The sequence below is a fragment of the Peromyscus californicus genome, unplaced genomic scaffold (genome assembly GCF_007827085.1).
Source record: "Peromyscus californicus insignis strain IS unplaced genomic scaffold, ASM782708v3 Scaffold_24__1_contigs__length_46423439, whole genome shotgun sequence".
Classification (NCBI taxonomy): Eukaryota; Metazoa; Chordata; class Mammalia; order Rodentia; family Cricetidae; genus Peromyscus; species Peromyscus californicus.
Genome location: NW_026294535.1, coordinates 25319061 through 25344634, shown reverse-complemented (window position 1 = coordinate 25344634; position 25574 = coordinate 25319061). Strand labels below are relative to the sequence as shown.

The 25574-nt window shown below is 39.0% G+C and overlaps 1 protein-coding gene across 3 annotated transcripts in view; it reads left to right on the top strand.

The window, feature by feature from the left end:
• Window positions 1–25574, top strand: part of Otogl (otogelin like) — a 150632-nt gene that overhangs the window by 37456 nt on the left and 87602 nt on the right. For all 3 annotated transcript variants that reach the window (XM_052753281.1, XM_052753282.1, XM_052753283.1), the window contains exons 16-25: window positions 740–863; window positions 2749–2926; window positions 7966–8090; window positions 10451–10660; window positions 13199–13364; window positions 13946–14020; window positions 16451–16503; window positions 19191–19353; window positions 23805–23912; window positions 24740–24878. In XM_052753281.1, the coding sequence (XP_052609241.1) occupies window positions 740–863; window positions 2749–2926; window positions 7966–8090; window positions 10451–10660; window positions 13199–13364; window positions 13946–14020; window positions 16451–16503; window positions 19191–19353; window positions 23805–23912; window positions 24740–24878 (1341 nt within the window). The remainder of the gene's footprint in view (window positions 1–739; window positions 864–2748; window positions 2927–7965; window positions 8091–10450; window positions 10661–13198; window positions 13365–13945; window positions 14021–16450; window positions 16504–19190; window positions 19354–23804; window positions 23913–24739; window positions 24879–25574) is intronic.

Below are 25574 nucleotides of genomic sequence, written 5' to 3'. Positions count from 1 at the left end.
TATGCTGTGGCTGGCTGATAGCTGTGAGTAACTTGCCCTTTTCTGAAAGGAAACAGAGGAGTGGACTGGGGGCAGGAGAGGAGGTGGAGGGGATGAGGAGGGGAAATTGTAGTTGGGATGTAATGTATGAGAGAAAATGAATAAATAAATGAATTCCAATAAAAGGCCATTTCCAGTAAATATTATAAACTAATTTCTTTGCTTTCCCACCCCCCCAGATAGTTTGTTTTGAGATTGGCTCTTGCCTCAGATTTGTAGCACTCTTCCTCCCTTAGTGTCTGGAGTGCTGGGAATATACCTGTGAGCCACATGCCTGGCTCCACCTTGATTCTTGTATTGAAATTTATTAGTGTTAGAATTAGCTTTATAAGTTGTCCTAAATTGCTTGGTTATACGATAGAATTGTCTTTATTGACAAGTTTGTTAGTGGTGCTAGCTCAGTGATAAACCATGTATTATGGAAACCAATTACTGGTACTTAACTAAAAATGTGGTTATTAAAAATTTATATAATATATATTATACTTGATGTATCATAGTAAACCATATATTACTAGGGGTGGGGTTACATGAAATGAATTGTGTATCAGCTGTTTCATTATATCTATCACTGACATCCAAGCCTCCCTGTGTACCAGCAATTCTTATTTGTACATACTCTTTCTCTGTGTTTCCTCTCTCCCCCTCCCTCCTCCCGCCTTCCCTGTCTCTGCTCACCAATACTTTGCCTTTTATGCAGAACCTGGGTTTGGTCTGCCTTCAGTCAATAACTCTAATTCTGGAGGATGATTTTAACAAACAAGTGACACTCAGTAGAGGAGGCCAAATCCTCACCAGTCCCAACCAAGGCTTCACACTGAACGGTAAGAAGCAATGCTGTGAGTATATTAGCGTGGACAGCAAATGCCACTCAAAGGATTCATTTTCTCTTGGCTGGTGGCATACCATTTACTGGGTGCTTGTATCACTCCACCAAAAATGCTGGAGGCTACCATATGTATTATTTTTTCTCAAGTGGCCTAGAATTTGCACAAGCAAACAGATTCTCAAAATCAAATGAGATAGACTCCAAGATTTGTATAGAACTTTGTGGGTTGAAATGAGGAGTAGGCCACCCAATACCAGGGAAAGAGCTTTCAGGGTCAGGAGAGTTTTCTGAAGGAGATGATACATCACTGAGCATTTGAAGCTGAGCAATTCTTAGGATTAAAGAGGTGAGCTGGTTCTTCATGGAGGGAAGTGAGAGGCAGATGTGGGAAGCTTGTTTAGGGGACGATGTAACTGAATTGACTTTGCTACATCCTGGACAGGTTCCATAGAGACTATCTGGAGCTGACGTCAGGAAAGCAGGTGGGGTATGAACAGTATGTAGAGGGCTTCATATGTGGTAGTTTCCTGAGATGGACCTTGTTTATGCCTTCATTGCAACATAGATATGAAGAATATTCTTTTACCCTCACAGCGAAAACTCTCAGAAGTGTTCCAGCTCGTGTTACAACACGTGTCAATGTTACGCAGGCATCATGCCCAGGAAAATCATATAGAAATGAATATAAAATTGATAAAATTGTTATCATTTCACCAGTTTCTGAAATGGCAATCTCATACATTTTAGCCAAATAAACAGTGAGTCTTAAGGAACTGTAATTTGTTTGTTTGTTTCTTTTGTCTTCCTCTTTTTTTTTTTTTTTGTCTTTTCGACTGTGAGGACAGCAGTGTGGAAGTGACTTCAGATGTTAGATACCGGACATACAACATGCAGCATGCTGTCTAGTGAGGCATGGCAGAGCTAAGGAGGAGCTGTGTCATGGCAGTGAGAGAGGAGACAGGTCGAACACAAGTGACCCTCTCTTATGCTAGTTTCAGTGAGGCGTGTTTGAGGGAGGCAAAGAGGAGAGAATGCCCTGATCAAAGAGAATTCCTCAGATTTAAGGCTTTAGGGACCACGCTGGGAAATTTAAAGCCTTAAAAAAACATTGACATAGGAGCAAGGAAGAGCTTTTGGTGACAAAGTCACTAGTTTAGTTTTGAACATTGAGTTTGTCTGTAAATGTGTCTCATAAAATAATGGTTAGCAAGAGCTGTGCTTTCCATTTTTTTTTTTTTGTTGGCATTCACAAAACTATAGAAAAGTTTTGAGGAAATTGATACTTCCTAATGGATCGTGGCCATTTTAGGATAACATACTATACTACAATACTACATCATATACATACATCCATAGACACACACCGCATCTCCCATACAACACACACAAATGACACATACACACACCTATACACATATAAAATGTCACATACCACACTTCCACACCATATAACCCCACACCACATCTCTGCTATACTATCCATCCCCACCACACACATGCATATACATGTACACCGCACATACAAACACACACACACACACACACACACACACACACACACACACACACACATACAGTGAAAAAGATGATTAGAATTCAAACATCTAAGATGTTCAAGATGTTTGACAATGGAAATTACGTGTGGACAACAGTCTATAAGAAATACATGCCGAAGACTAGGAAAGGGGGAGAGAGAGAAGGAAACAAAAGAAAGAAATTAGCCACTCGGGAAAGACTTAGCCCTGGAGCATAGGCCAGACTTGCCATCTGGCCACCCACTTCCAGGTGTCATAGATGGAGAGGTTCAGTGCTGTCCTCTGTCAGTTCAGAACACTGCCTGTATGTGACAACACTGTTGTATATATGCTCTTTTCCTACAGGCATTGTTGAAATTCAGACTCTGTCATCCCTATTCATTCTTCTAAGAACCACATTTGGTTTAAAGATCTTGTTTGCTATCGACGGAGAAAGAATTTACATTCAGCTCTCCAGTGCATGGAAAAGAAGGACATTAGGTCTGTGTGGCACCTTTAATGGCAACATCAGGGATGATTTTCTGTAAGTATGATTTATGGACAGCTCATTGAGTTTAATGACTGTCAGTTGAGAGGAGAGTGATTCATTAAAAGTGTTTACATAACTGATAGGCGGTCGGCAATCACTGGCTAAGTGCTCCCCATATATCATCATATTTATTGTATCGCTATCCCCAATTAGTGTCCTTGTTTTGTTAATTGGAGAAGAAACTAAGGCCTCCCAAGGGAAAAAAAAATCATTCAAGGTCACTTATCTTAGGACTTTTTAAAGTTTTCCCATTCAAACCCTTTTTATCCATGAAATTTTATGCAGTCCTAGGTATATCAATATAACATAGAAACATGTATCAAACATCTAGTGATAATAATCTATAGGGACAATTATTTTGAACAATTCTTTGCTATAATATAATTTTACCACTTATTAAAGATGAAAGTAAATTTGCATACTAAGAAGATGAACGTGCTTGCTCATTTTTGCACAAAGAATTGAGCTGAATAGGCCATACTGCAGGACATACAGCATCTTCCACATTCCCCAGATTCACTCAATATTTTGATTTTTGTAATCATCAACACTGAGAATGCTGTTTCACACAAATATGTAGTACAAAATGGCAGAGATACATTTAAGGTCATTTCAGATGTTCTTAAAAATTTTTATCCTAGCCGGGCGGTGGTGGCGCACGCCTTTAATCCCAGCACTCGGGAGGCAGAGGCAGGCGGATCTTTGTGAGTTCAAGGCCAGCCTGGGCTACCAAGTGAGTTCCAGGAAAAGGCGCAAAGCTACACAGAGAAACCCTGTCTCGAAAAACCAAAAAAAAAAAAAAAAATTTTATCCTAATCTTAAGCCAAAATTGAATGATTTTTAAAACAAAACGCAAATCAACAAGTAAAATAGTAATCCTTAAAAAACGAACATTCTAGCTCAATACAGTCCAAAGGTATATTAATTTGATATTTACATGGGGGAATGGTGTTAGGAAAATATTAAGAAGACATTTTCTGAAACAAGGCTATATGCTTGCATAAGAGTAAAAATCTTTGTACAGTTCACACACCGTAATTCATAACACACAATGTTCTCAAGGTGTTCCAAGCAGCATTTGTTGATGCTGTGTGGCATTACAGTATGTGAAGTGCAAAAGGTACATTGTGTGTTCAGAACCAAAGTTGCAGTACAGTCACACAATGCCACACAAGTGAGTGTTGGGAGAAACACCTTGGCTCACAACATACTTGATGTGATGTGATGGTGTATGTGTGTGTGTGTGTGTGTGTGTGTGTGTGTGTGTGTGTGTGTGTGTGTGTGTATGTGTGTGTGTGTTTTGTGCAGGCCAGAAGTCACCCTTGAGTGCTGCTCCTCAGGTGCCACTCACCTTGTTTTTTGAGACAGGATCTCTATTGGCCCGGAGCTCACTGATTAGTGTAGGCTGGCTGAAAATGTCTCACGTAGCCCAGGCTGGATTCAAACCTGTAGTATAGCCAAAGCTGACCTTGAACCCCTGATCCTCTTGCTTCCACCTCCCAAGCGCTGGTCTTATAGGCATGCACTCTCCATGTGACTTCATTTGTCTTAGAATTGAGTTTGGGTGGTTACCCATTTAGAAACCTTTGACTGTTGCCAAACTTTTCATGACCTCTTTTCATGTGAATGACTCCATATGTGTCACGACCACGGTTTAAGAAGCTAGGACCCAGCTCCCATTCTGGAACGAGGCTTGGACTTACGCAACATGACTCAGGATGTGGCTAACTGTTGCCTCCTGTGTGCTCCTTTGCTACATATCAAGTTCAGTGGTCTGCTTTTAGCAACTGGCAGCCTTTTAGAAATCTTAATATCATTTGTATTCATTATTAATTGTAGTGAGTACTGGTGTTATTTGATATTACCGTTAGCTATGAGACAAACTTTGCTATCTAAGTTCATTGGATTTTATGAAAATTGGTGTTGCATTGTCAGAAAAGCAATAAAGTATGTCTGTATCCCTTAATATGAGAATGTGCTTTGCAATACCTATGAAAATCCGCAGTGGCTGGTTCAGGGTCATGGTGTAAGTACTAGCCATTTGGCCTGAAGCCCACTGGGAACCAGTTAAGTGAGATGACTCGGTTCTTATCCTCCACAAACCTATGTTGCATTATCAGGAAGGGATTTTAATCATTAAGAAACATGGAATTAAAAAATAACAACCCTGATGCCGGGCCATGGTGGCACACCTTTAATCACAGCACTTGGAGGCAGAGGTAGGTGGATCTCTGTGAGTTCCAGGTCAGTCTGGTCTACAGAGCGAGATCCAGGACAGGCTCCAAAACTACACAGAGAAACCCTGTTTCAAAAAACCAAAACTAACCAACCAAACAAACAAAAAAACCAAACAACAACAACAACAAAAAACAACAACAAAACAACCCTGATCCCTGTCAGGAGTGGTAGGGAGCTGGGCTGAAGGTAGGGTTAATGGAAAGGAGTTGTTGATCAGTGGATGAATAGAGATCTGTCATTTAGCACAGGGCCGAGAGTCAATGTGTTAGATACTTGAAAATTGCTAAGAGGCTAAATGGCCAGTTTCCTCATGCAATAATGACACGAATATGAAGTGACACCTATGTCCATTAGCTTGGTTTGACCATTGCACAGTGAGTGGATCCATGTAACTTTAAAGAGTTATATTGTACATCCTAACTACATACAACTTTAAGCTGGCCCATAATATCTGTATAAAAGATTCTAACTAAGAAATATTTAGTGATAGGTGAGACAACAACCAAAAATGCATATAATATATTGAGGTAATTTCAAAATAATGAATGTTGTCCTTTGTGGTCATAGCCAGAAACAGAGTATACGTTTAGAGGTCACTGTGGGCTGAGTATTCAGGGAACATACCATAGAAGAGTTGTTCTCTAAATAACATGTGTTTTTCCCCCTCAAATACTTTCATACATAATCTTTCCCTCTGTGGTTCTTTCCTTTGTAAATGTTGGTCATGAACACTGATTTAATATTCAAACCAAGCAGCCATTATTTGCTTTTTAAAATTTAGTTTATATCTAGCCGAAGTCAAATCTGGATTAGCTGTTAGAAGAATATTTATCATTTATCAGTTTTCTCACCAAACTGCCAGGGCTATGAGCATTGGGAGGCGACCCTTGGTCCCTGTAATCGTAGGACTTGTCCATCCTGGACAGTCAACTGCACTGGACAAGACTTTTCATAGTGCACCAGGAAGTACACTGAATGGGCAAGGAGAGCTAGTGTTTTAATTAAAAATTTAAAAAGTAAAGTTTATTTTGCATTATCTCTCATGTCATTTATTTGCTTTTAGATTTTTTTTTTATTTACTTGAAGTTAGAATAACAATGTAGCTATCACATTTTCCAAACAGAAACCATGCTAGGAGGCTTGGCTCAGATGTCCAGAAAAGACATTAAGCCCTCTTTCTTGGCCTTGTTTGTCAGAATGGGTTAGCAGTCAGTGGTTAACAGATGGCAGATCTGTCTGCCACTCTCCAAGGCACCAGGCTCCTCCATGCATAAACATTCAGGCGCGATAAGAATGCAGGATAATATTTCAGTCAGAGATAACTCTTGAACATTGTTTAGCTTTCCAACTAAAGTAGTTAAAATTCTTTACTTGACAAAGGTTAATGGGAATCTACAAACATAGTTTAATGGAAAAATATTAATTGAGAATTTGTTTTACATGCCCTGTTAGGGTAAGTCAAGCATGGTGAGCTGAAAGGCCATTTTATAAAGTGAAACACAATAAATAAACTGGCCTACATTCTGGTCCCTATCTTTAACAAATTTATTGTTTTAAGTCAACTAAATGAAATAAGAGAGCCGGGCTCTGGGTAGGTCCTCCTGGGAACCCTGAGATATTTTGCTTTCCCTGGAAGGAGGCAGGGAGAAGGAAGGCAGGGGAGAGACATTAATAGAACTCAGGCAGTTTCTTGAATCTTAATACCTTCATCTGAACAAAAATGAGACTTTTATATTAGGTGTCTTATAGTTCTTTAGCCTTCTGGGGGCTTGTTGAGGAATAGGAAAAGGAAGAAGGAAGAGGGAAGTCGCGGGTCAACTTCATGTAGTGTCTTATGTACCATTATCTTTCTCTCTCTTCTCTGTCATTGAATAAGTGGTCTCATCTAGATGGCAACCCAAAGCACTCGTCTTCTAGGGTGCTAGGAGAGTGGAGGTCAAACCTACACTTCTGTTCAGACACAGCGTAGCTGTGAGCACAGGCCTATACACCCTTCAGGAGACTGGATCTGCCTTGATCTGTGCAGTAGACTTCACAGAGTCTGGCACAGTGCCTGGTAGGGAAATCACTTAGTAAATGCTGGCTGGTGCCGCTGAAGGTGGAACCTCATATTTGGCCCCTTGATGTTGTCGTCTCACTTTAAAAAGGTGGTTGTTTCTCTTCTGCTTTGGTCTGCTGAGGAAACTGAAGATGTGGGGAAACTTGAAGGAAAGGTGACATTATATCAGTTTTTGCCCCAATTTTAATGTATTCATTTTGCTTCGTATTTCAGGCCTTATAATATAAATTGATGCAATGAGCCAAGAGTATAGGTTATTTTACCCCATACTCCTTGCCATTAGCTTGAATAGACCATGTGAACTGTACTTCTAGGTCTCCGCATTCACCCTAATCACACTCAGATTGAATTTTTGGTTCTGTGGGTTATGCTTGGTTACCTGAGTGGGAGCAAGGCCTGACCTTTTGTTTTCTTGGATACCAGCTTAATGAAACAGATTAACATTTCTTGGAGGTACTGCTTTGCTTTCTTTATAAAATGGGCATAAGGCTGTTTTCTTCTCAAGACAGAAATGAAGATTCAATAACATTATACATGTCCATAATCTAGCACCTTGAAAATCTCAATAACGGGATGCCGACATATTTATATTTCTTAAAAATTGACAGAAAACTTGAAGCTCTAAGATTTATTTGAACGTTAAGCAAAATAGTATTTACTTATTTGAATATTTGAAGGCTATGTGCCTGTAAAATGAATGAGAGAGACTGTGGTGAGCATTTTCTTGGCTTTCTAGTTCTCCATCAGGCATGATAGAAGGAACACCACAGCTTCATGCCCACGCGTGGAGAGTTTCCTCCACTTGTTTCGCTCCTGTCCATGTCCCGATGGTCGACCCCTGTAATATTAACCAACAGAACAGTAAGTCTTCCTTTCTGCATGTAGACTTGGGGGGGATGCTCAATATGTTACTCTAATTTTATAATATTATGCTATGATTTTAAATTATGATTTATTCATTATGATAAGAGTACTGCCATTCCTTATGTGTTTTTGTTCAATCATATGCCTAAACCCATGCCTTTGAAATGCAACTGGGGCTATTTAAAAGAACAGAAAACAACCCAGTGCTTTGCATTTAAAAATTTATACATCATGGGTATTTATAATTTTCTTCTACTTAAACACAGGCCATGTTTTGGGGTTTTTGGATTCTGGAAACACTCTTACACTGCTGTTATAGTTTAAGGATGCTCAGCTTCAGTTTCATAGTGTGATAACTCAAGTGCATCTCCTATTTATTCTTACTCACAGCATCCGTTAAAGCTTTATAAGCAGGGGGCCCATAACTTAGTTCAGATGGAGAAAAACAGATAATCTTGCTCCCAACACTTAAAGAAATGTGTTAGGTGTTTTTAATGCGACACAGAGGATTGTTAATCACTCCCTCTTTTTAATCTCAAGAGTAGACTGGAATCTTGGCCTATATGATTTATTACTTTGAAGTCCCATTTCCATTTTCCCTCTTTTCCATCTTGATATTTTAAAAATGAATTTACTTCTGCACCTAATCTTATTTGGTTTTTAATATCTTGTTTCTAACATTGATGATTTCCTTCTTGCTGCTGCAATGACTTTATTAATTATCAAATTACCATGGAAAGGTTTCAGTGGAATTCACTTGATAAGTGTCCCTTCTGGCTGTGCTTTTATTAGCCTTCACTTCATACCATTTCCCATTTTTCACCACTTTCCTTCCACATTTAATGCCTTCTGTGGTACATGCTTTAGAGATTTTCGTTTTTACTTTAGCTGTGAACTATGATTTCTTAAAAATCCCAAACAGGTAAATTAGGAAAGACATCCCCTGCCCCCCTGCAAACAGAAAATAGATAAAAAGATAATAACTTTGAATAGGATACTGGATATTTTCTCACAAGGACCTTCTTGAGTTACCTTTTATATAACAACAATACGTTTTGATCTACAATTTCTTAGAACACAAAAGAGTGGTCTTTCCAGTGCATTATTTTACTCTTTAAGGATTCGTGGGGTTAGGACTATGTCTCTCACAGTGTGCAGTCATTTGTTCTGCATATGTATGCATATTTAAAGCAGAAAATAGTACTTAGGTAAATAGCAGGTTTTGTCTTCTTGTGGTAGAGGCGGGGGAGTTGCGGGGGAGGCTGGGGGCTTGGGAGGAGGGAAGAGGGGGAATCTTTGATTGGTATGTAAAATGAATGAAAAAATTTTCTTAATTAAAAAAATAAAATGCCTTGGATCTGGGAGGAGTGGGAAGGTGAATATGATCAAAATACATTGTATAAAATTCTTAAAAGAATTAGTGAAAATGTTACATTACACATAAATATACTTGATGTCCACAACAAAAGAAATTTGGTCTTGTTCCTTGAAAGCGAAAAATATCTGGTGTCCATCTGTCTCTCAGTGCCAATGACAATACAAAGACTGGCTGATTTTTATCTACGAGGAAACCAATGCATGTAAGGTTCACTTACATCAAGGAACCATATACCTCACCTTTCCTCCTTTTCCTGAAAGACAATAGCTCCCTGATCTTGTCCAACTTGTTTCGCCAGTCCTACACAGGACTGTATTTGGTTAGCAACTGATCTGAAGTTGTGATTATAGGAACCTGCTTCAAATAATATGACGACAGTTATGTCTCACAGACTTCAAAATACATTCCAATCCCTAATTTCTATTCACTGTTCACTCATTCCCTCACACATTGATTTAGTCATCAAACAAAAGTGAGCTCCTCATGTTTGCCAGACATTGGACACTGCGTTGTGCAGATATTGAATCGGATGACTGTGACATCTACCCCATTGTCTTTCACTCCTGAGACTCCACTGGAATGCAATGATGGCCAGTCCTGGGGTAATTGTGTTTTCTACAGACTTGTCATTACATCCATTATCCGAGCCACTTTTGTCATGCACGGAGGCCTGGTAATAATACTCCCCAGTTCCTCAGACCAGGTTTCCTGAGGTGACCTTCAGGCCTGGGCTGACTGAGGCTACTGCTTCTGTCAGCCCATCTGTTGCTCATGTTATTCAGGTGTGCTGTATTTTTGGCTAAAAGACGATTGAATGTGGAATTAGTGCTGTTACCTGTGTAAGTTGCTTGACTTATTGGCTCTCATTTAAAGGAACGATACTTTAGGAAAGGGAGATACTTGAATAGTTTTGGTACCCCATTCTTAGAGTAATATCTGGTCTATTGTATGAAAGATTCTTGGCTTCTTGTTCTGTCAGTTGGGTATGCAGCGCACTGTGACGTCATCCACCAGGAGCTCTTTGCTCCTTGTCATGTCTACGTGAGTCCGGGGCTGTATTATCAGCTGTGCCGTCATGATGCATGCAAGTGTGGAAGCTCCTGCCTGTGCAACGCTCTTGCCCACTATGCCTACCTGTGTGGCCAGCGTGGGGTGCCCATTGATTTCAGAGCTCAGATCTCATTCTGTGGTGAGTATGGCAGCACAGGCAGATGACCTGGTAACTCTTTTGAGGGGTTGGCATTCCTAACGGCCACTTTAAATTTTTTCAAAGAGAGATCAATATAGTATATAAGTTATTTGAAATGTTCTTATAAGTATGTAAGTACTGAAAAATAAACGAATACTGTTTGTTTAAAGTAGATATATGTTGGATAAAATAACTTATAACCTGAGGAGTGGGCACTATAATGCTTACTTAGCTTGCTTCACTTAAACTCACGGAACTGGAAGAGGGAGAGGGAGGGAGGAAGGGAAAGGAAGAGAGACACACACCCACCCACAGAGAGAAAACACCAATAACTGTTAATTATTTATTACAAAGTTAGAGTATGATTATGTATCTTGAAAGGAGTGTTAGAAATAACTTGAAAATTTGGAGACTATTCTTATCCCGGAAATGTCATATCTAAATATTGAAGAATATGAAAAAAGATGATGTTGTGAGTGACACAACTGATCTATAGTAAGTAGGTCCAATGTGTACTTGGCAGTTGATCTTTCATGTTCTTGAACTCTACTACTTCTGGTGATGATGTCTGCTGTTCCATTTAAGAGAAATTCTGTATGTTTCCTATATTATTTTTCCAGCTAGGACTCTCGGGCCTCCTTTTATTTTATTTTATTTTTTTAGTAAGTTTACTGAAAACTGTTACATTCCCTCTTGACACACAGCCTGCTCTTATGTTACAAAAGCAGGGCTCAGGGCCTGCAAAGCTGGAAATAAATACTAGCCCTTAGGTCTCTTACACATCTAACCCCTGCCCTTGTCCCTCCTTCCATTGAGGCTTCTCATCTTTGAGAAGTCAGCTTACAGTTCTTCCAATTTCTGGACGTTTTGGTTGTGAGCCTAACCTTTCATGGCTGAGCCATCTCTCCAGCCTGCCTCTTCCAATTTCTTGTTTTATAAGGGACTTTGCATTCCACATGAGTGAAATCCCAGATCTAAGATGACTAGGATTAACACCCTGCTCCTCTGCTTCAAAGCTCTGTGTTTTATTTCCCTCTTTACTTACGGCATCTGGAATCCTCTCCACTCTTGTGCTCACAAAGTTACATCACACACCTAACATAATTTTAATGGTGTTTGAATCAGAATGGTGGAGGTATTTGCTTTAGAGTATCTTAAATTTTTGTTTACCTTAAATAAAGGAAAAAACTCTTAACATCGAATTTTTATTAGTTCTTTGAAATTTTCAGATGTTTTAAAATTTACTATTATATTTTTGAGAATTTTACACATGAGGACTCTGTATCATTTCCACTCCCTTTTCCCCTCCAACTTCTCCCCACTTCCTCTCAGTTATGACCTCTTCTGTAATTATTATTTTTGCGTATCTATGTATAAATACCACCTGCTGAGTCTATTTAATATTGCTCATGTGTATATGTGTTTAGGACTTAGCACTTGGAATTAGACAACCTATCAGAGGGCTTGCCTCTGGAGAAGACCGATTCTCAACAGCCATTAATTGCCTATAATTCTTCATCTACGGGTAGGAGCCCATAAGATTTCCCCCATCCACACTGGCATGTCAGCTGGAGCTGCCATTGTGAAGATCTATTTTAGATGATTTTAACTAGCCTGCCATTTTTAGTTCCATTCGATCTAAAGAGAAATTGGAAGTTTTTTGAAAAAAAAAAGTATAAATACGATTTAAAAAAAGAACCCAAACTGTATGGATCAATAAAATCAAATTGCATCACCTTTAGAGATAAACAGATGCTTACTTTGGTTTCAAGAATATGATGAATGTAATGATGACCATACTGGTTAGTTTTTGTCAACTCGACCCAATTAGAGCCATCTGGGAAACAAGAATCTCAGCTGGGGAGTTGCCTCCATCAGACTGGTCTGTTAACATAACTGTGAGACATTTTTTCTTGACCGTGAATTGATGGAGAGCATAGCCCACCATGGGCCACCCCTGAATAGGTTGTCCTTGGATTGTTGAAGAAAGGGTAGCTGAATATGTACTTGGAAGCAAGCCAGTAAATACCTTTCCTCCATGGCTCTTGAGTCGGGTCCTGGTGGAGTTCCTGTGTTGACTTGTCTTTGTGATGGACTGTGGTTAGGATGTGTGAGGCAAATAAATCCTTCCTCCCTCAAATTGGTTTTGGTCAGTTTTTTATCCAAGCAATGATAAGCAAAGTAGGATGAAGGCATAGCACTATGAAGACTTAACACAGGAAGCTACTCAGGCCGTAGGGCAAATAAATATGATACAGGAATTAAGAATGCCACAGAATGTCTAAGTTAACAGCGTCTGAAGAATAGGAATTTCACTTACATGTTATACTCTTACTGAGGCCAGGGACGTTTTTCCTATGTCTTTGTTTATTCATTCATTCATTCATTTTATTGATTTTATTTTCAAATTTGTGATGTGTTCCCTGATGCAAGATAGTGTTTGCGGCATAGTTTATATCTACTTTGATATCTACGTGAGTGAACATATGTGTCTATGCCTGTGGGGCTCTTTCTTAAGCGACACTTGTCTGTCCACAGCCGTGGTGTGTCAGAAGGGCATGCTGTACCACCACTGTTCCTCGTTCTGCCGGCGTTCCTGCACCTCTCTCTCCTCCCTCGAGCAGTGCGACGACGAATGTGCGGAAGGCTGTAACTGTCCTGAAGGCAAATTCTATGAGGACACACTTAACTTTTGTGTGCCCATGTAAGTCACAGGGACGGCTCAACAACAGCCGGGTTTATGTCTGTTTTTCCTCCTGATAGGCCAAAGGAACTTTTGTGCTCGTTTCTTTAAATTGCTAAATATCTTTTCCCCCCCTTGTTTTATTATATACTTTTTTTTCTTAATGTGGTGAGCTACTCACAGAAAGCCTCAGAAAGCAGGGATGATTCTATTCTTACTTGATTTCTCCACACTCCAATTACTAGCAATTACATTTCCCTATTGGTAGGATGGGAGTGTCCATTCTTGCTCAGAAAGTTCTTAGCCCTCGGAGGAAGCAAAGACTTTGGTTTGCAGATGTAGAGTTAAAAGATGCAGCAGACGTGTTTTTCTGAAATGCATTTCAGTGACACTTCTTGGGACTAAACTAACAGTTCAGAATTATTTTGACCTTCAAACTCTGTAGCTACTATGTCTGGTTAGTTTCTGCCGTTTGTACATCAGGACTGTGGATGGTGGCAGTCTACAGTGGCCAGTTGCAGAGCAAGGAGTCAGCTGTCATTTCAGTTGTATTGGGAAAAAAATTCTGTCTTATTTTATTTACTTCACCTTTCCCCTTATAGATATCATTGCCGGTGTCATTATAGGGGGAGCATTTATCAGCCTGGGGAGCTTATCCCAACACCTTCAGGATTATGGTAGGTATCGATGAATATTATATATATTACATTAGAATGTGGAATAGGAAATTGCCTGAGACACGTACTGGTGAAACAAAAGCCCTTCAATAGGTTTTGGTTCTTTAGTAGATGCTAGGAATGGGGTAGTAATTCAGACTACATCCTGAGGGATTATGGGTTCATCGTTCATCTACTGGCTCAGAAAAAAAAATCAATTCTGGGATAGATCTGAACAGTAACATACATAGGGGTCACTTATCTTCTGATGTGTATCAAGCTTTGTTCAATAGCACTCATAGGATAAGACCCATTCCAGATATAACCTGTCTACTAAAAATACAGTCACACCCACATAGCAGGACCTATTTATCCACATCTATCTCCTAGTAGCCTCCTTATGGTGGCCCTGCAGGTGTTCACCGCTGATCCTCATGTATGGATAATGGTAGCAATCATATTGAACCAGAACTGTGTGTTTTCTATTATCCTGGAACTGTTCTGGGCATGCTGTATTTATGATCAATTAAGCACTCATGACTATGAACTGCAAGAGATAGGGTCTGCCATTTTCTTCCAGTTTATACAGAAGCAGAATGAGGCACATGTAGTTAAGCAACCTGATAAATAATGCTGGGATTTATGCCCAGGCACCTGGCTTGGCAGTGTTTGCTCTACTGCAGACCTTGCTTTACAGCTCATTTTGTATTGACAGTAAACTATCATTCACACTCAACTTTACCTTTATAATTATTTCCATCTCCTTCCCTGCCCCCCTGATTACAACACAAAGAAACCATTGCATCTTTTCTTGTGTAGAATGCACTACCTTCTACAGTTTCCTAAGCCAGAAATCTGAGAATCATTCTGACTCCCTTAAAAACCCTAACAACCTTGGATTTGACTTGATTTTATTTTCTTCGTGTAGGTGAAATCCATTCTTTCCTTCCCATCCCGGTGCCTTAACAATGACACTCACCTTCTCTTTCCTGCGCCTTTCTAAAAATTGTCTTTGCTTTACGTTGCTATAACAAAATACCAGAGGCTGGACACTATAAAGATTTACTTAGCTCAGTGTTACAGGAGTCCAAGAGCATTGGGGCCACAGGGAAGAGAGAGCCAAGGGAGCCAACTGCTCATAACAAACACCCTTGTAAACAGTCCAGTTCTGAGAGATTAATAATGATTCACTCCAGGTAATAAACATATTTATCTCTTTTAGAAGTAGTTCCCTGATGACCAAATCAATATGTGCCTTAAGCCTGACCTCTTAAAGTCTCTCCTTCTAAGAGCATCACTATGAGGACCAATCCTTAACACAAGTTTGGGAGTGAATAAATTATAACAAAACCATTGCAAACTGGTCTCCTGTCTGAGGTCCCCTTCCAAGTGTTGGAAGAGCCTTCTTTTGAATTTAATATCCTTAATATTGTTTAAGTTTAGTACAATTAAAATCCATCCTTCCTTAGTGCCAAAAATAAAGATAATTAGCGCTATGACCTTATCTGCTCCCCTGTCAAATGCCTCTGACCCAGGAGAAGTATGCTAAGAAGACTTGGCTGTCTCAGTTCCTCTGTGGTATTTGCCGTATGAATACACCTCTGAGTGACATTCTATTTCGAAAAATGTGGGCATGTGGTTTTCATGTGATGTGGACCTTTATATGTCAGTTCCTTCCTTTTGCAAGTATAGAGTCTGCTCTAAAGCCGAAGGGAAATCTGTGCTGGAGTCACTGAGGGACGGCCTGTGTTATGTTAACCTATTATGTTAACTTCTTGAGGAATTTGCGAGGTTCGTTTGTCTGTATATGGTTTTCCTCTTAATGTTACAACCAATCACATGGCACCTGTGACTCAATTCGTCTTCAGTGAGCTGCCCCAGGATGATTGTCTTAACATTCAAACTGACCATCTCACTTCTGTGTTTTAAAGACTTGGGTAGCTCGGCTCAGGAAATAAAAATCATCACATCAGAGCAGGGTCTGGCTTTACCACTTTTGCCCACCTTGTCTCCTGGCACCTGGTTAAGCAGAACAGTGCTTTGTATGTTGTAATTTATGTATTTCCACTGAACACTAGAATCTTTCTCTTCGATCTAAGTCTATTCTTCAGAATTGTTCTGGGTTAATTACCTCTGACTACCTAAATGTCAATTATGCACAGATTTTTAAATTTTTAATGTTTTTTAAATGTATTTTTGTGTTGAGTGTGTTACACTGTATAAATCAGTTGTGTCTTTACCCCCTGTTACTAGAATATAAACACTTGGACCAGTCTATTAACAATATTGTGATGTTTCTATCCTCTATCTTTCACAAGACCCCTTATATGGAGCTGTTTGATAAAATATGTCAAAAAGAAATGGCTGTCTTCTAGCTGGACAGAAGACAGTAATTTATTTGTATAAAACCCAAGGTTTGGGTCTATCAATTAACAATTTCTTTACTTCTAGCCAGTGTTCAAATGGGACTGTGAAGTGTGATGAGCCAGCAACGCCCTCTACTGGTGAGTTCCAGATAAAGAGCCTGTCTCTCAAACACTGCCTCTTACCCTTCTGAAGGAAGGCATCCAGTCCCTTCCATGCTTTCTTACCCAAGCACGTGCATATAGTAATATCAGGCAGTCAGCACAGTGTTCCAATGATTCCTGACTTTTTTCACATCAAGAATTGCAGAGTATTTGAGGGGCAGTAGGAGGTAAACATATAATGCTGTCTAGAGCAGTGGTTTTCAACCTTTCTAATGCTGTGACCCTTTAATACAGTTCCTCATTTTGCGGTGACTACCAACTATAAATTTTTTTTGTTGCTTCTTCATAACTGTTATTTTGCTACTATTATGAATCATAATGTAAATATTGTTGGAGAGAGAAGGTTGCCAGTGGGGTCCCGACCCACAGGTTGAAAACCACTGGCCTAGAGACACAGATGGTCAGTTGGGGCATGTCACCTTTATACTGTCTACCCCAGAACCAACTCAGGTAGCCAACAGGCTTTAGGGATAACACCCAGATTCTGGTTGTAACACAGTTGTGGATCAGAAATCAGAAAACTCTATCCTAGATCAATACTTCTCAGCTTTAATGTGTACACAACGGACTGGTGATCTTGCTAAGCCTTAGGTTCTGATTCTGATTGAGAAGCAGTACCAGAACTTCTGAATGTCTACCCACAGCCAAGGTAATGTCAGTGCTCCTGGGGTCTGGGGTGTGTTTGGGTAGCATGGTCCTAGTATTAGTAGAAGTGAATTGAAAATAGCATGGAATAAGAGCACGGCGTCAACACTCCTATAGTCCATCACTGAGTGGGTGGAGGCAAGGCAATCCAGATTTTAAGGTCAGATTCAGTTATGCTGAGTTAGAAGCAAACAGGACTTGTAAGTAAGACTCTGTTATAAAAACGAAAAATAGAAACAATAGGTTTATAAAATATATCCATTGCCATTTCCTTTAGGATGCTACTTTCCACTAGGAGTATATATCCTGAAGATCTTCAAGTCAGAGAACTAACTGTATGATTCTGTATTTTCATCAGATGAAGAAATAGCCCCAGATTTTCAGTGACTACAGAAAAATTCTGGGCAAATGACAGTTCTTGGTTTTCATTCTGTTAGATAGTGAGATGTAGGCTCTGTTACTTATTTGAATACACAACTATATATCATTATAAATCAGCTTGGAACTGAACATAGTGACATATATCTCTCTACTCCCAGTTAAAGAGGATAAAGCAGAGGCAGGAATTACAGACCAACTTGGGCTTGATAGTGAGACCCGTCTCTTGGAACACAAAATAATAAGATGTCCTTTGAATTACATGTTCTAGATTTACCTTGTCAAGATTTAGGTCAGTCTGGGGCTTCTCTACAGGCTACGCTACAGGGCCTCACAATGAACATGGTAGCTACTGGGAATCCTCACTATGCGCCTCTTACTTAAAGGCAGCTCGTAGTTAAAGCAAGGATGCCTAGGCAGCCTGCTTTCTCTATGGAATCCTCACGATTCTATCCTTCTGATCCTATGTAAGTGTCTTATTTGATTCCTGACAGATCCAAAGCTTTCTGGAGAAGCAGGAAGTCCCCATCATGCCTCTATAACAGTGGCCACTTCTATACTTACAGTATAGTAAAAACTGATAAAAATAATTATTCATAGGCCAGGCAAGGTCAAGAAGTTACATGCATTTATTATGGCTTCATAAGTGTTAAAATATGTATTATAGTTTTCAGCCCTTAAAAAATTGGTGTTTGAGCAATTCTTGAATGCCTTTTAGCCATTTGAGATTTTTCTGTTGAGAGTTCTCTGTTAAGCTCTGTAGCCAATTTTTTAATTGGATTGTTCAGTTTTTTTTTTTTTTTTTTTTTTGAGCTGAGGATCAAACTCAGGGCCTTGCGCTTGCTAGGCAAGTGCTCTACCACTGAGCTAAATCCCCAACCCCAATTGTTCAGTATTTTGATGTCTAGCTTTTTGAGTTCTTTATATATTTTGGAGATCAGCCCTCTGTCAGATGTGGGATTGGTGAAGATCTTTTCTAGGCCCTCTGGATATGGAAGACAGTTGTTTGGCTCGAACTGTTTGGGGGGTACCCAGGCAGGGGGATCGGGATCTGTCCCTGGTCTATGGAAATGCTTCTGGAACTTGGTGCCTGTGGTGTGACACCTTGCACAGCCTTGGTGCAGTGGGAAGGGGCTTGGACCTGCCTAGGCTCAGTATGCTGGGCTCTGCTGACTCCCCATGGGAGACCTCAATTTGGGGGATGTGGAGATGTAGGGTGGCTTGGGAAAGAGGGCTGGGGGATGGGAGGAGGGAGGAGGGGGGATCTGTGGATAGTATGTGGAGTGAGTAGAACATTTCTTAATAAAGAAAAATGATAAAAAAAAATTGGTGTTTGAATTAATCAACGTACCCTGTTTTTGTACTTCAAGAAATTATATGCTAATTACTTATTGAAGTGCCAGGGAAGGTGGCTAAGATTTTCAAGTTTGGAATAGCTTTTGGAAAGTTTGATGACCAGGCAGACTCTGGCTAGGTAATGTTGATAAGCTCATCCACTCAAGGATCACAGCATGAGAACATCCTTTAGTTATAGCGATACTCTGGTCTATGGATTTTTTTCCGGATGGTTTGTGCATAAGACTGTGAAGCAAATACAAAGTTAAAGCCATGTTATCTCTAATCCATGCTTCTATCTGAAGTCCCCATCTGCCCAGAAGGGAAGGAGTACTTTGACTGCAGGTTTCCTGACCCTGAATTACCAGCTGGTGGTATAAATTGTGAGACCACGTGTGCAAACCTGGCCATGAACTTCACCTGTGCTCCATCCTCACCCTGCATAAGTGGCTGTGTTTGTGCTTCGGGGTGAGTTCCCTTATCTTGCTAATACAATCCTCCAAGATTTACAGGAAAAGTAAGGTCTCTTAAAAATATTCTTGGGGCCAGCTAGATGGTTCAGTGGTTAATAGAGCTTGCCTTGGGTGTCTAACGACCTGAGCTGGATCCCTGGAACCCACATAGAGGTGGAAGGAGAGAGCTGATTCCATATTCAAAGCATGACACACTTAGGTCCATGTATACCTATCACACACACACACATATGCACACACATACTTACTTAAAAATAATTTAAAACTATTTTTTACAAGAATAGCTAAAATCTTTGTTTTGACCAGTGGTTAACTTTGCGTTGGTAGCTGCCAGATTATTGTAACTATTTTGCTCAGCTAATTTAACATTGTGCAATATCACTAGAGTCATGCACTGAATTGAAGAGAGAGCACATTTTAAGATAAGGTTGGGATTTCTCCCTTTTCAGCTACAGGTTTGGAAAAAGTGACACAATCAGTCACCTTCACTCAAGGCACCATCTAGGTATACATCACACACACACACACACACACACACACACACACACACACACATATATATTCCACTGATGCAGTGATTGTCATTGACATTAATTTGTAATAGTGAAGCCAACTGATTTAATTATAAACATTGAAGGTAACTATATTGAGGCTAAACAGGAGGTTGCTTTTAAGTGGGTACTCTGACCTCATTCACAACAGAGCTCCAATTCCAGCTCTGCCACTGTTAGTTGAATGATTTTTCTACACATTCCTCTTAAGCCCCAACTAGGCAGGCATTGTACGATCTTTAAGATATTATAAGGTAAGTGTATGTGCATGTGTGTGTAGAGTGTATTCAATATATATGAATCACAATTTAGTTGCAGGCTATCTATTCTTCATACATTTTTTTCTGCTGTAGAAATACCACATACTTGTAACAGACATAGAATCTGGAGGCTGTTTGCTTCCTTATCAGCACTCATACAATCCGTTCTCCCTGGCTCTTGCTTGTCTAATGATGAATAGAGGGAGGACCATCTCAGGTAAACAGGTCACTCTTTCTTCCTCAATGAACACATTTTACAAAGACATTCCCGGGATCAACTCATAAGAAGCAAGAGCATAGGAGGGGGAGGGCTTGTGGTTTGCCTCCTGGGAGAATCACCTTTGTCTAAATGGCTCCAAAGAGTCAAGTATCAGGGAATGGTGTCAATCTGTTGAGAGAAGAAGGGCACATGAGGGAGAGAAAGAAGGTCACAATAAACAAGAGCCCAACATATGTGAAAAATAAAGACGGGTGGAAACCAGACCAGAGAACAAATGAGCAAGGAAAACAATTTGTCTACAGGACAAGGGAAAGAAAATGTTTATTGTGGCCCAATAATTAAAACCTACAATATTGCTTGATCTGTTTGATTGTGACTGTTGGGATGCATGGCCGATTAAAGCCATATCTAAACTTTATTTCCGTGTCTGATGCTGTTTACTATTACCTTTGGCTTCCAGTTCACACTTGACATTTCTTTCCTGACTAACCTTATTAAGAAACATAGAGAAGTGCCATCCTTCCTTCCTTAATAGTATTGAAATAGATAGAGCTAGAAGCAACCAAGATGCTTCTGGTTGATTGAGAAAAAAGAAAATGCGAACAGAAACACTTCTAGTAAAAAGTCGATGATGGTAATTAAGTTATCTTCTCTTCAGTGTGACCTTTTCTGGCTCATGTTGAGACAATACCTTAGTATATCATGTATTTTCCCAGAGATCCTGACAGGGTCAGGGCTATAAAAGGTCTATAGGGACCTAGTTTAGAAATCACTGCACTGAAATAATGCAAAATAGAGGAAAAGTCAATATAAAGGGTTTCAGATATTGGCCATCCTTATTAAATAACCTTGGGGCAAGTTGCTCAGTTTCAATTTCTTTTAAAAATGAGTGCAGTGGTATTTGTTTCATGGATGGCTGAGTACATCATAACACATCAGTTATATGGTAGGTGTCTGGTCAGTGTTTATTACATCTCTCCTCCCTGCCAACCAAAGAGGCTGTGTCTTCCTCCTCCTGCTCCCGGTTTTTAATTATGTATGAAAAACTCATCAGTCATCCACATAACCAGTTAAGACTATTGCTTTGTCTGGGTCTTCAGAGATCATGGTCCATTTGACTGAAACAACTAAGGTTAATGAAACAGTATTTTGGGGAAGAGGGTTGGGAGGAGGCATTAAAATACACACATAAGATGAAAACGGAATTTACTATAGTGCATTATCCTTAGGCTAAAATGAGTCTGTGACATATTTTAAGGTAGTGTCTGTACAAGAGTAAACAAAGGTACTCACTTTTGTTATTGGGGTCTTTTTCACTACATCCAATCAAATATTTAGTTCACTGCGATTAATCCTCTATGAAAAGTTTACACACATTGTTACGTACTGAGGTGGTGAGGAAGTTAGGGACAAAGAAGACCGACAGAAAAGAGAGAATTAAGTGAGACTTAAACAATGAGAAGAATTTTACAAAAAGAACCAAGATTTAAAGTCAAGAAGATGACAAGTTTGGAAAAGTGAGGTGAGAGTGTGAAACCCAGGGAATAGCTGATTACTAAGAAAGAAACTGAACCAGACAATGCATCCTTTACACACATATGCTGTGGGATATTCTGTACGGCAAATGTGTTGCTGATTAGTCAATAAATAAAACACTGATTGGCCATTGGCTAGGCAGGAAGTGTAGGTGGGACAAGGAGGAGAATAAAGCTGGGAAGTGGAAGGCTGGGTCAGAGAGACACTGCCAGCCGCCATGATGAGAAACAGCATGTGAAGATGCCGGTAAGCCACAAGCCATGTGGCAAGGTATAGATTAATGGAAATGGATTAATTTAAGCTGTAAGAACAGTTAGCAAGAAGCCTGCCATGGCCATACAGTTTGTAACCAATATAAGTCTCTGTGTTTACTTGGTCGGGTCTGAGTGGCTGTGGGACTGGCAGGTGAGAGAGATTTGTCCTGACTGTGGGCCAGGCAGGCAAACTCTAGCTACACACATACATTTCTTTATCCATTCTTTCTCAACAAAGAAGTTTATTCCATGGCTAAACGATAACAAATATCATTGTTCTCTTGAGTAGAGTGTCAAGTCTAGCAGACTGTGTACACCGATAAGGAAGCACTACACTGTATACGCAGAGCTATGAGGACAGCAGAGGTCTAAAAGCATGAGTGGTTATTTCTGATGAGGGAATTGGTAGGAATTCAGGGTTTAAAACTTTGATGATAATTTTTTTTATTGTTCTGAGAATGGAATCCAGGATTTCATACATTTAGGCAACATATATATATATATATATATATATATATATATATATATATGGATGTAAATCCTCAGCCCTATGTTTTATAACATTGGATTATAGCATTTTTAAGAAAATTCATTAAAAAATGCATTCTATATATTTTAGTAATGGTATAATTTATCATTTGACTATTGTTTTATTAAAACTATTTAATCAATTACTTATTCATATAAATATTGATATTAATTATCAAGGTTCACATAAATGTTACGTTTTAGTGACTTCATTATATATTTAAATAGTATTTAGAACATATTATCATTATATTTATTATATAATACTTGTTAATTATTTCAGTTTATATATAATATTTTGGGGAAAATTTAAGAATATTGAAAAATTATATTTATATTTACAATGAGGGTATTAGAATATATGTGTAGTCTATGCAATACAGATTTATTTAATCTTAATACTATAATATTTTGGTAGCATACTATTTCTTCCAATATTATGAATTTCAATTATTATATTAATATTAAATTATATATTCTAAACATTTTGTAGTATTAGACATCTTTAGATAGTTTTTTTCTGGGATAATTTTTTAAGAAGGAGGTAATACTTCAAAGCAAACATTCAAAACAGCATATTAATATAAAGGAACATGAAATACTTGACATATTTTCATTTAAATACACCCAAATCAAACTGTCATGATTTTATATCTTAGCACTGAGAAACAAGCTTGTTTGCTCTCTAAATCCTTTAGCAGAAAACATTATTGATGCCATAACTTACTATTTCACCAGGAACTGTTAGACAACATGGCCTCTTTTAGTAGCTAATAGTGATGACTGGTCACCTATTTTCTCTTCAAATGTGCTTTTTCTAGAACAACCCACCATGTTAGAAACATACACTTCGGTTTTATATTCGTTATGCTACATAACAAAAGGTCAAACCATATCTGATCATGTGCTTGGCATTTAGTTAATACTGTGATACACAAGGGGAAAAAGGGGGAAGACCTTTCCTTGTGGGGAAAAAGGGGGAAGACCAGATTCATTTTCCAAGGCAAAACACAGGGTTGGATATGATAAAATTGTAGACTTAAAGCCCGCCTGACACCTGCAGTTTTCTCTGATCCTGCTACCTTTTCATTTGGAAGGATGGCAGAACACAGAGGGAGATGCTATGTTCCTGACAGCTGTCCCTGCATCTGGAAAGACTGGGAATACGTCTCGGGGGAAGTCATCTCTACGCCGTGTTACACCTGGTAAGAATGGTCATTTATTCCACGGAAGTTTTCCTTCAGCAAATGTATTCATTTCAACTGTTTGACTGACATGACTGGACGTGTCTGATTAGCAAAAGGGAATCATAATCAAGCTTGTGCTTATTAGAGCTGGAGGCCACTGGGAGTTGAGTAGCTAATTTCTACGAGGGGACCATGGCATTTTCAATGCATGTTTGTTAGCCTAGAAGCATGAAATATCACACTTTGGCAACAATAGGAGAAACATCACAAGCTTATAAGAAAACGCTAAGTGTTACAAAGAGAAGGCCTTATTCAATAGAAGCTTTCCTGTTTGGAAGTCAACGAGCATAGTGTCACAAAAAATTATTTTTTGCTAAAATTTCCTTAAAATATATTCAAGTATTCTAAAATTTCGATTGTAGAATCTTGAATATAAAAGTTTCATTCTATTATCTATTTTCTGTGTGCCCCAGACTTAGTTTTGGTGTCCGATACTATAAATGTACATGACAAACTTGTCACTGTAAAAGGCATTATCAGAATGAATTGGCAATATTTATAAGGATTATTGCCTCCAAATGCTTCTGAGAACAAATGTTTAGGCTACTTGAAAATTGCCAGTGCTGCAGTGGTGCTTCTCAGTAGAGCACTGGCTGCTCTTTCAGAGGACCCTGGTTTGATTTCCCAGTTCCGGGGATCCAACACTCCCTTCTGGCATTCACAGGCACTATGCACACACATAGTGCACAGAAATACATACAGGCAAAGCATCTATACACGTAAAATACAAATACTAATTTGAACCTAATTTCTCTGTAAGATAACTCTTGTTATTTTTTTAATAGTGTTTGTCGGCGGGGGATGTTCAATTGCACATATTATCCATGTCCTGCTGTATGCACAGTCTATGGGGACCGGCATTATTATTCCTTTGATGGGTTGGAATATGACTATATCAGTGATTGCCAGGTTTTTTTGATAAAGGTTAGTCATAACTACTTTTTGCTTGAACTTGCATGAAGACAGTGTGAAGAACAGCATGTTGTTCATGGCGTATCACATTAGTTTTTAGCACTAATAAAACTTAAGAAAGCTGTAGTCATTTCCAACTGATTTCTTCAGCTTTAAACTCATTTTAAGTTTTCGTGTTCATACAGGATAGACTAATTCTTCAGCTCCATGCCTTTTGCCTTGTCTGTGAAATGAAGATAATGATTATACCTAGCTCCATGGATAGAAAGGGCATGATTACACAGTAATTGCTCATTAAAGATAAATTATTTTAATTATTGTTAGCTTGGTGTGACAAATATACATATAACACATTAAACCATATATCTTATCTTTATGAACATATAAACCAAGAGAGATTATTTTTGGTTCTAGAAATGATATATTGATGTCATCTTTTGGCAGATTCCTGGATTTGTATGTCTGAGAAAATCTTGAAATTTCTCATATGTCTAAAGTGTATAGATAGAAAAGATAACCTACATGGATATTTTTTTAGCCAGCACCAATCTCAGAATTAAATTTCTAAATGAAAAACTGTGATCTTTCTAGTGGGGTCACTCAAGAACAGTGGAATGAACATCATCTACCAGCAAATAAATATGTGGTTAATGTATTTTTCTGGGCATAGCTTTTATGCCACATTATGCTTATGTGTGATTCTGCCCA